Source organism: Buceros rhinoceros, unplaced genomic scaffold, assembly GCF_000710305.1.
Source record: "Buceros rhinoceros silvestris isolate BGI_N320 unplaced genomic scaffold, ASM71030v1 scaffold6554, whole genome shotgun sequence".
NCBI classification, from domain to species: Eukaryota; Metazoa; Chordata; class Aves; order Bucerotiformes; family Bucerotidae; genus Buceros; species Buceros rhinoceros.
Window position 1 is genome coordinate 63,257 of NW_010409960.1, and position 11,552 is coordinate 74,808.

Here is an 11,552-nt window from a genome sequence, read left to right on the forward strand (position 1 = left end):
TTTTCCTTTGATTGCTCAGTGGCTTCTGTTTCTTAGGTTGTCTTTTTTTTCTTTTTATGCTGCCTAAAGGAAGAAATTACCTGAGAAACCAAGTAAAAAATGAACCAGAACTTATAAATGTTATGCTAATAGAAAAAGATGGAATAATCTCACATTGTATTAAAAGAGAAAAACAACCACAAATCCTTAAGCTATGATGAGTGAAAAATATTTTTGAACACATGGATATCTCCCCTCTAGGAACATGATAGCAATGGAAGGGAAAAAAGAAATGGTAAATCTGTTCTCAGAGAAACTGTTTTGGGGCAAAACTGCATGTAATTCATCTACAGAGATAAACCGAACTTGTTCTGCAGTGAAAAATTCTGCTAGTAAAGGAGAAAAAGCAACTCAAGCCACCACTGTTAAATTACACGTGATTGCCAAAAAACTAGTAATAGCCCTTTGAAGGCAAGGCCCTGAAACTTTGCTTTCTGATGGACTGTTGATGTGGCAGAGTAGAGCCATGACATCCATCCTTTCCCTTTCTATCGCATCGTGGCAGCTGGGGTGAAGGGTGAAGAGTACGGCTTAAATCTTGCACAAGAAGATAATGCAGCGCTGGCGTGAACCGCCCCGTTTCACTCAAGGTTTGGCTGGTGGGCAGAATGGTCTCCCTATGGTTATTAAAGTGATTTGGGATCTTTCAGGAAGAAATGTGCTGTGTAAGTTGAGTCATTAGTTATTCTGAGAAACTTCTCTGAGATAACCTTTCCTTATTCCTAGCTTGTGATCGGTGGTCTGTCCTTCCTCGCCCGGGTCTCCATCACGATGTGAACAGGTTTGGACATTCTGCGGTGCTCTACAACAGGTAAGGCTGCGAACAGGCCGTGGGCTGCCGACATTTCTCATACCTCAATAAATGGATACGTGTGGATCAGCAGCACTGAGACCAGAGGGGTGAGGATCTGCCACAACCTCTTAGAGTTCTCAGATCTTCACTTACATCTTCAGTATCCTCCTGTCCCTATCAGCCCTTCTTCTTCACTGGACTAAATTCTCTCAGCTCAGTTCATTCAAAAAATTCGATTCTTATTTATTTCCTATTTTCTGTTTCTTATTTGGCTGCACTGACAGCTTTTATCTCTGAATTATACTTCATGGTTTCTAAACTTGTTTCAGTTTACGTTGCTGAGCCTGTGTGGTGGCTCTTTGCACAGTATTTAGGTGAACTCACAGATGAGAATTTTGCTGTTAAGTGTTATATCCCTGTAACAATATCTAGGCTCCCAGGTGAACATCTGTTATCGTGTTTGAGAAGTGATTTTTCTTAGGAGTCTTTCATTCTGGTTCCTTTATCCTTTGAGGATACTTTCTGTAACTCAGTACCATTATTAAAAGCTCGGTTTAAGCCGGGCAGATAATTCTCACTGCCTCGAAAAGGAAGCTGTCCTTCGAGAGACTCTTTTGGTCTCTAAAATCTCACTCACCACCTACTTGTTTCAGTGTGTAGTGAACACCAGCAGTGCCTTTCCTCCCCTAACTGTCCTGAAGGACAGTTAAGCCTGTCCTTTTGATCTCTCCTAAGATAGGATGGAAATCATATTAAAAACACTTCTCATTCAACCAAAGCTTTAAATTTCAGTTGCATTGACTTTTCTTTGCTGTCTTTTTCAATGTGCATTTACAACCATGAAAGTGCAGAGGATTTTGGGTGGCGTTTTGATGCTTGGCATGAAGCAGATGAGATACTAAAGATGGTTTAAAAAACAACCTGCCTCCACCCCCAAATATTATTGTTCTGGATTTTGTTTTCGTCATCTTCTTTAGTTGACACAGTGACTCTTTGCTTAGTTGATAACAGCCGTGAAAGTAGCTGTGGTGGTGTCAGAGCGGTGTAGCAAGATGTGACAACACCGAACTGTTTTGTCACAGTTTCTGAACACGGTTCTAATGGTGTGATACCATGTCCCTGATTTTTAGCCTTTCTCCCTCTTGCCTCTGCTCTTTACAGGAGGATCCCCCATTTCTGCAGCATTTTATATATAGTCACGTTGATCAGGTGTCACTCGGACCTTTCCCTGAGAGGAAAGGTCATCCATGACCTCAGATACATTCGACTCTTGTCTCAAGATCCACGTGCTGAGATTCTCTGGCTTCTCTGTGATGGTGAAACTTGACTGGCTTTTTTTTTAGTGCCTTCCTTTACCAAGAGCTATTCATTTGGATTTTTACGAGCCGGGATGTAAGAGAACACTTTGCTCACACCTCGAATCATATTGACTTGCAGCAGCACGTGGTTTATAAACATCTTTCCTTCCACTTTGTCTAGCACCATGTATGTATTTGGAGGCTTCAACAGCCTCCTCCTGAGTGACATTCTGAAGTACACACCCGAGAGATGTGAAGCTTTCGACAACGAAACGGCCTGCTTGCGAGCGGGTCCCGGCGTCAGATGCGTGTGGGCTACCACCCCTCCTCTCTGCGTCCCCTGGGAAAATGCAACAGCAGAGCAGCAGCAAAAAGTCTTTGAAGACTGTCCTCCCAGGCCAGGTATGCGTCACGTTCTTTCTGTTAAGGCACGTAGGGTCTCCTTCTTTGCCAAGTTCTGTCTTGCGTTGTATGCCACTGTCAGATCAGGGCTGTACTTGTGCTTCCATAGGTGCCCTGGGAGACCTTCCTCTGGCCAAGTGGCTGCAGCGCCATGGAGATGTTTCTACCTCTCCTTCCTCCTGTAGCTGCTTGCTCAGTGTTTTTTTTTTTTTTCTGCTGTACTGCTTGTCCTTACTTTCCTATCCCAAACAGACGTCACCAGTCAGGAATCAGGCCTGGGCCATTGCTCTGTAAAGGTTTGCTCCAAGAACTGACCTCATGAGAGCCAGATGAGCAAGGGATGGGGATCTGATTCCTGTGGTGTTATCCTGGGCTCTTAGAGAGACAGCAGGATGAGTGTTTTAAGAAAAGTTACTTAAATTCTCCTTCTATAGTATTGTTTGTATAGGGGCATACAAAAAGAACGTTTGTTTTAAGGTCTGATTCCTGTGTTCTCCCTTAGGATAATTTTTAAACAACTTTTCAGTGCTTTATCCTGATGCATTCGTTGCTCTGAATTGAATTACATGAACCTTGATCCTGGAATAGATGGCAGCCTTTAATTATTTAAAAGAAATTGATGTAAAAGGATGTCACTTTGATGGGCTCACAATGTACAATAAATTTTCACAAAACACAGGCAGTAAGCAATTGGAAAGATGGAGCAGAAAGTTCAAGCTCTGCATGAAAATGCCGTGATTGAAGGCCAAGCTGGCAGCAAAATGGGCCTGTGGTGGGCGATAGGCGCCGTCCTTGTGAATTGTCCTCTGGCATCACTGGCGTGGGCACTGACTGAACGCGCACGCCTGGTCTTAGTTCATGCCTGTGTCTTGGTGCTGTTCTGGTGGTGTGTTTTACGGCTCCTTGGGCACTAAAAATGATTGATGCTGCTAACGAATGCGATTTTCTATCAGTTCAATCACATGGAAGTGCCTGATTTACTAAGTAGTCGATAACAGAGAACCTACAGGCACTGCTGTTCGGTTGTATCTTTTGCTGTATATTATCAAGTTCTTAGAGCTCTGTCAGGAAATGCCTGTTTTTGGTCATGCAGGTTTTTTTCTTTAATAGTTGTAGACAATGAAAAATGTGATCAGATTACAGACTGCTATAGCTGTACAGCAAACACAAACCACTGTCAGTGGTGCGCCGACCAGTGCGTATCGATGCACAACAACTGCACAGAGGAACAGGTAACATTCTCTAATACTTCTGTAGTTTAAATATAGCCTTTGAAACAGCAAATATCCATCTTACGACCCTGGTGTTTCGTTCTTTCCAGTGCATGTCTAATACTAAAGGGCTTCAAGTTTTACTGACTTGGTCCAAGGGCTTTTCATGGGTCTCTCCACTGAATTAGGAGGATGGTTTTTGACAGGGGAGGACACAGAGGTTTCACGATGGTCTGGTTGTTCAGTAAGGCACAAAATCTTTTGGGTTTGTCACCTTCCCCTGATGACAAAATGAGCCCTTTTTTGATAAAAGCTTCGGTAAGGAGAACATGTCAGATTGTGGCTTGGGGGAATATCTTGAATGCAGAGCGGAGGCTTGTCCAGTGTCACAGCTGTTGGATCTGTGGGATGGTTTGAGGGTCCGAACGGTGAAGTTTAGGGTGGCAGTTGTGGACGTTCTAACTTGACATTGGTTGGATGGGAAAAAGCCTCATTTAGGCTCTTGATTTTAGGTTCCTATTACTCTGTTTGACAATTGTCCGAAGGATAACCCTGCCTATCACTGTAACAAAAAGACAAGCTGTAAAAGCTGTGCCATGGATCAAAACTGTCAGTGGGAACCGAGGAATCAGGAGTGCATTGCTTTACCAGGTAGGTATTGGTTGTGTTTGGGTAAGAAAAAAAAACCAATTCACACAGTCCAAAAGTCGTGCGGGTTTTATTGTTTATTTTTGAGTTTTTTACCCCCCAATCTGTAATTTTTAGTGATAAGCTGGACTAAATAATGTTGTGTCATCATACCAGCCTTGATTTCTAGTCAATTCACAAACTCTGATGGAATATTTTTCAGTCCCACTTGTCTGAAGAGGAGACTGATCATTTGGGTAATTATTAGGCTCTGTTTCATCTCTCACTTTTCATTTGATAAAAGCAGGACTGTTGATATAAGCGGCTTCTGCAAGATATTAGATTTAATAATGCATGCGATTTAATTTTAGAAACTAGATTTGCGCAAAAGAGTAATGGCACATGCTGGGTGAATTAGGCAAATAACACCTCAAGTGTGTAAGGAAAATTCTCCTATTAGAGTATTTCCAGTGGGACTTGATTATTAGTCTTCCTGTAGTAACTTCTTTTTTCTTTTTCTCCAGTGACTGTGAGGGAAATACAGTGATTAACATTTGCAGTTAATAAAATATAGAGAAAGGGGAAAAACCAACACAGTCAGGACCTTTTAATGGGCAAGAAAAACCTTCCCCTAGTAATTCTGATAGATCTGGATGTGCCCAGGTCTGGAGTTTGCTCATCTGGAAGAGCGAAAATACAAAGAAACTTGAGAGAAGAGCCATGAAAGCGAGAAAAAACATCTTTTAGTGAGGCAGATAAAGAGCTTGGTCTGATTAATTACTTGTAAAAAAGGGGGTGACTTGATCATATGTGTAAAAAGCCCGTCTGAAAAACTGACACATGAGAGCTGTTCAGTCCGTGAGATGAACTTAACCCAAGACATCGGCTCCGCAGAAAATCACACTGACAACATCCGTCAGGGTTTTTTTGTAAGGGAAGTAATTAACCACACAGTATCAGGAGCTGTTCCGCAGGCGGCGTGGTTGTGCTTGTGATGGAAGAGGGATTAATCCTGGAAGTTCAGGATTAGCAAAACCACCCTCTTCTGTGGAAAGGCATCGTGATGGCTGTGGCTGAACAAAGTGGCTTTAAGCCATCAGCAAAATACTCCTTTGCTTTCCTTTTACTATTGGACGTCGTGATAAGCGCTTTGGCTACCTGCTGCACGTAACCACAGGCTGACGTCGCAGTTCAGCTCCCCCAAAGGCTGAGCTGTCCTTTTCCTCCGGTGTTATTAGACATAGACAGGCCTGAGCACGCCGCTAAGTCACGCTGGCTGGAGGTTAGCCTGTAGGTGTTATTCTGGTGGAAGGGCTCTTCAGCGCCTTTGAACATTGTGAAGGTCACTTGCATCTCCGGGTTTACTTTCTTTCCGCCCCACAGAAAATATCTGCGGAACAAACTGGCATTTGGTTGGCAACTCCTGCCTGAAAATTACCAACGCGAAGGAGAGCTACGATCATGCCAAACTGTCCTGCAGATCCAACGGCGCTTTGGTGGCTTCTCTCACGACCCAGAAAAAGGTAGAATTTGTTCTCAAGGAGCTGCAGAAGATGCAGTCTGCGGTGAGTGTTTCTCTTTTATGTCCCCGGAGTAATTAAGCTCTGCCTGCGGAGGAGTCTTTGCTGTGGTCTTGTGTCCTCTGTACACAACAGACATGCCTCTTAACTGAAAAGGACTGATTTTTCTTTGAAATTCAACATACCCTGTGGGTGCTTTTGAACTGAAATTGGAGGGAATGTAAATGGGAAAGATAAATATAAACATACACGGTGCCTCAGAGGTATCACTGGCTATAATGAAATCACACGTGCATTTCTCTGGTGGGATACATGACTGCAGCAGGAGTTCTCCCGTGACTTGTACACAATATTTTATAAATAAAGGTCCCTTTGCGGCACCAGAGGTGTTTGATGTACAGCATTTAAAGTTATTTATTCCCCTCAAAAAGCGGCTGTTTAAAATGTCGGCTTCTTACTCCGTAGAGCTGCTTGGCTTATTTGGAGTTATTTATGTTTGATTTAGTGGCAGGTGCTTTTCTGTCGGAGCCAGTGAGAAGAGAATTGGAATCTGTCCCCCTTCACGCATCAATAAAATAAACAAGTTTTGTTGTTTTGGTTTTTTTTCCAGTCCCTGGCAGAAGCGCAGAGGTATTTGGAGCAGGTTGTGTAGGTGGTGCTAAAGCCTTCACAAATTGCTTTGCTGCAGAGCTGCCGTGGCTTGCTGGCACATCAGAGTTAACTCCTCTTGGGTCCCAGAGGCCACTGCGGGCAGGGCTGGTGCCTGGGAAGGGTTTTATGTAGGAAAAATGAGGCTGGAGGTGGTGGGATTGCTGCTTTTCGGAGGAGAATGTACTTCAGTACTAGAAAGAAATATTCCCCTGTGGAAACGAGAACATTCCCTTCGTAATAGTAAAGTGGCATTTCAAGAATTACAGGGTTTTAGAGGGGATTCAAGATAACCAAGGTGCCGTTCAGACGAGATTGTTGTGTAAAGAGAGGAAGCCAAGCCCTGGGTATTGTCAAAGTGTGTGATTTGAACAGCTCCACATGTTCTTGGATATCCCAGGGGTTAAGTGTAGTGTAAATTCCTAAAGACCCGTGGCAGCCCTTCCCCAGTAGTGTTTGAGCCCTTACACTGGGGAGAAAAAAAAGGTTAATTTCTGGTGGTGTTTTTTGTCTGCAGTGTCCTTTGAAAAGTGACCCTGAGAAATCTAAAGAGACTATTAGCCCTTTTTATTGGATATTAGTGTTGAGTGCTTGTAACGTGGGAAAATGCCTTTGCGAAAAAAACAGCCTGTATCTGGTACTTGAACTTCTGCTGTTCCGTGGCACGGCCAGCTGTGAATAAAGGGTTTGTAATAATCGTTTTGGTCGGAAAAGACCTTTAAGATCGTTGAGTCCAACCGCTCCCCCAGCACTGCCAGGTCCCCACTAACCCCTGGCCCTCAGCACCACCTCCACACGGCTGATCAACCCCTCCAGGGATGGGGACTCCACCACTGCCCTGGGCAGCCTGGGACAGCCCTACGCAACCCCAACGGAGAAGAAATCATTCCTCAAGGACAATCTCAACTTCCCCTGGTGCAGCTTGAGGCTTTTTTTTTTTTTGCACTTTCCTCTCATCCTGTTGCTTGTTCCTGGGGAGAAGAGATGGACCTCCACCTCGCTCCAGCCTCCTGTCAGGGAGTTGTGGAGAGCCAGAAGGTCTTCCCTGAGCCTCCTTTTCTCCACGCTCAACCTCCACAGGACCCTCAGCTGCTCCTCAGGGCACTTGAGCTCCACACCCGTCTCCCGAAGAGATGGACCTCCACCTCGCTCCAGCCTCCTGTCAGGGAGTTGTGGAGAGCCAGAAGGTCTTCCCTGAGCCTCCTTTTCTCCAGGCTGAACCCCCCCAGGTCCCTCAGCTGCTCCTCAGAGCACTTGTGCTCCAGACCCTGCTCCAGCTCCATTGCCCTTCTCTGCACAAGCTCCAGCCCCTCAGTGTCCTTGCAGTGAGGGGCCCAAACTGAACCCAGATGGATGATCCCTGTCTTGGTCCTGCTGGGCAGTGCTTATATTTTTAAAGGCTATTGGCCTTCTTGGCCACCTGGGCACACTGCTGTCTCCTCTTCAGCCGCTGTCAATCAACACCCGCAGGTCCTTTTCCACAGGCAGTTTCCAGCTGCTCTTCCCCCAACCTGGAGTGTTGCAGGGTTTCATTGTGACCCAAAGGCAGGACCCAGCACTTGGCCTGGTTGAACGTCAGCCTGTCTGGCCCATCGATCCAGCCTGGCCAGATGTCTCTTTCTCAAAACCTGTTGGTGTTGGCACATAGTGCTGTGTAACCCTGTTGCTGTTACATGTTTGCTCTAAGGTTTAAGAGTGCATAAAATTAGTTTGACGTAGGTGATGGTTATATATAGCAGTAAGAGAAGACGTATGATCTAAGGCTTTCCTAGGACAGCTGTGCCACCAAAGCACTTTGATAGAGAAAAGATTTTAACAGTAAAATAACATATTGTACCAATACAGTTAAAATGCCACTTCCCAAAATGAAAATGTGCCAAAAAATAAATTGCCAGTAAAAATAATTGTATTATGGGTTCTTCATATGGAGAATTTTATTGCCAGCAATTCTAATTTAGATTTGACTTGCTCTGTCTCTCCACCCATCCATATATACACACTCTTGAACAGCAGACATCTAGCCAGGCTGAGGGGGAGGTGGATGGTATCATTTAAGTTGTATAGGAGGCTGCTAGTTTTCTTCCTCGTGTCAAAGCATAGCTCCAGGATTTTTTTTTTCCTGTGTCTAGCCATTTACAGGAGGCATAAATATATAAAGAGCAACTTGAAGTTCATTTCATAGTCAGCCACTGCAACTGGTTGACTTGTTCTGCTCCTGGTTTAAATAACTAGACATGTAGTTGGGGAAAAAAAAAAAAAATTGGTGTTTCCTGCAGGATTTCTTGATCTCTGTGGGATTAATTCTGATAGCACAGAAAAAAACATTTCCCTCACTGCATTTTTACAACACCTAACCTGGCATTATGAGCATTATATGATGATGTGTGCTTCCTTTTAATACCTATAGCAATAAAACTGGGTATTAAATCTTCCATTCTCCTTTATTTCTAGCCCAAAACTTTGACCCCATGGGTTGGACTGAGGAAAATCAACGTGTCCTATTGGTGCTGGGAGGACATGTCTCCCTTCACCAACACCCTCCTCCAGTGGCTCCCCGACGAACCGAGCGATGCTGGATTTTGCGGTTATTTGGCTGAGCCTTTTCAGCAGGGACTGAAGGCAGCGACGTGCATCAACGAAGTCAATGGCAGCGTCTGCGAGAGGCCAGGTGACAACACCTCTCATGGGGAGCAGCTTGGCAAATAACTTATTTTTCCTAGAGCGTAAAGAGGATCCCATTCCTTAGCTTTAAAACGAGCTGCATCACAGCTTTGCCAAAGAAAAGTAGTTGTGAAACAGCGTCTTGCGTAGGTATTTCATAGAGGAATTGGAGACGTTAAAAACAGCTCTACTGCAAAATGCTGTAGTTTCATTGTTTTTCTCTACATTGCATACCTCACTGGGACATTTAGGTTAATTATGGTGTGGAGAGGAATCTCTCATTTAAAAAAAAAAAAAAAAAAATGCTTCCCTGGTTGAACTCTCCTTTCTCCTCTTCCCTGCTCCATAGCCAGAGGAGGATTTTATCAATGTTTGAAATTAATTGGGAAAGACACTTTGGAGGCAGATCATCTTTGAAAAAGAAGCTGTTTGCTGTTGCGAAAAGTCTTTGAGCTTTGTTGGAAGTGTGTATCTTTTAAAAGGGCTTGGTCTGTTAACTCGCCATTATAGCTGATTATTTCTGAATACCAGTTAGGGCCCCTTTAAGTTTTAAGAAAGTTGGCTGATTGGCATCCATAAAATTTCTAAGCAAGCTGCGCCATTTTAAATCATTCTTTGTGGAAGAGCAGGGTGCAGATGTGGAACCTGAACTCAAAATTTTCTTTTTTTTGACTTGCAGCACTTTGAATTCATTTAAGCTGTAACTTGGTTTTTGTTTTTGTTTTTTTATGATCTGAGAACAGTCCCTTGAAACAGATGATAAAGCGTTGGCTCACACCAGCCAGAGTTAGTTCTGCTTTCAGTACTCACATTATGTGTGGAACTGATCAAATAACTTAAAGCACACCCCAGTGTGCTCCTGTCAAACACGGGGTTTCTTTCCAGAGCTTCGGTTGGGGGAATAGCTAAGGGACACATCAACAGACCCCCAGGGAGCTGACAAACATGTTCAAAACTCTGTTTACGTTGTTTTTAAGGTAAATACGTTAAAAAGCATTAACACTCGTGAAGGACACGTAACGAGAAATGCTGTTGCAGTCCTTACTGCATTTCTCATATTCACCGTAGAACAAGGGGCAGTGGTTTTAAGGGACAAGGGATGATGGTTTTAAACTAAAAGAGGGAGATTCAGACTAGAGAAGGGAGAAATGTTTGACGCTGAGTGAAGGGGGTGAGACCCTGTCCCAGGTTGCCCCGAGAGGTGGGAGAAGCTCCATCCCTGGTACCATTGCAGGTCAGGTTGGCCCTTGGGGCTCTGAGTAACCTGCTCTAGGCGCAGACGTCCCTGCTTCCTGCCGGGGGTTGGACTGGATGAGCTTTGAAGGTCCCTTCCAACCCAAAACAGTGTGATTCAATGATAAGGAAACTCCAGCTTCTCCCAGCAATACCACACCACAAATGAAGCATCCGCGATATTGAACTATTTTTCATCCTTAATGATAAACAGGACCCTTTATCTTGTATCTTCCTATCTCGGGGGTCCTTACCTCTTTCTTTCTGAAAGACAGCTGACCCTTGTCCTCCTGTCTGCAGCTAACCACAGTGCCAAGCAGTGCCGCACGCCCTGCGCCCTGCGAACGATGTGTGGGGAGTGCACGAGCGGCAGCTCCGAGTGCATGTGGTGCAGCAACATGAAACAGTGCGTGGACTCAAATGCCTACGTGGCCTCTTTCCCCTACGGGCAGTGCATGGAGTGGTATACCATGAGCAGTTGTCCACGTGAGTAATTGCTTCTGCATCGTGACGGGTGGGCTGAAGTCTTGTATTCGCTGAGGTTTGCTAGCAAAATTCATCAGACTCTGCATGCTGGTGATACTGAACATTCCCTGGAAACAAGTACCCGACCCCAGGAACTTAGTGAGTGCGGTTCGGTCCTGCATCATGTAAAGTGCTAGACTATCAGGGTGTGCTGCTGTTCAGCAAGACCTGAACAGGCTGGAGAGGCGGACAGAGAGGAACCAAATGAGGTTCAACAAGGGCAAGTGTAGGGTCCTGCCCCTGGGGAGGAACAAACTCCTGCACCAGAACAGGACAGGGGTGACCTGCTGGGAAGCAGCTCTGTGGAGAAGGACCTGACAGTGCTCGTGAACAGCAAGGTCACCATGAGCCAGCGATGGGCCCTCATGGCCAAGAAAGCAAATGGTGTCCTGGGGTGCATGAAAAAGAGTGTGACCAGCAAGTCGAGGGAGGTTCTCCTCCCCCTTTACTATGCTCTGGGGAAGCCACATCCAGAGTCCTGGGTCTAGTTCTGGACTCCCCAGTTCCAGAGAGACAAGATGCTACTGGAGAGAGTCCAGCAGAGGCTGCGAGGATGAGGAGGGGCTGGCGCAGCTCTGGGCTGAGGGAAAGGTGG

At 45.1% G+C, this 11,552-nt stretch overlaps 1 protein-coding gene across 1 annotated transcript in view; it reads left to right on the top strand.

Moving 5' to 3' along the window:
* Nucleotides 1-11,552, top strand: part of ATRN (attractin) — a gene marked incomplete at both ends in the record, with an annotated part of 54,221 nt that overhangs the window by 29,945 nt on the left and 12,724 nt on the right. Inside the window, 7 exons of the mRNA XM_010135419.1 lie at nt 766-850; nt 2,312-2,532; nt 3,643-3,764; nt 4,256-4,394; nt 5,754-5,935; nt 8,990-9,206; nt 10,733-10,918. Coding sequence (XP_010133721.1) covers nt 766-850; nt 2,312-2,532; nt 3,643-3,764; nt 4,256-4,394; nt 5,754-5,935; nt 8,990-9,206; nt 10,733-10,918 — 1,152 coding nt within the window. The remainder of the gene's footprint in view (nt 1-765; nt 851-2,311; nt 2,533-3,642; nt 3,765-4,255; nt 4,395-5,753; nt 5,936-8,989; nt 9,207-10,732; nt 10,919-11,552) is intronic.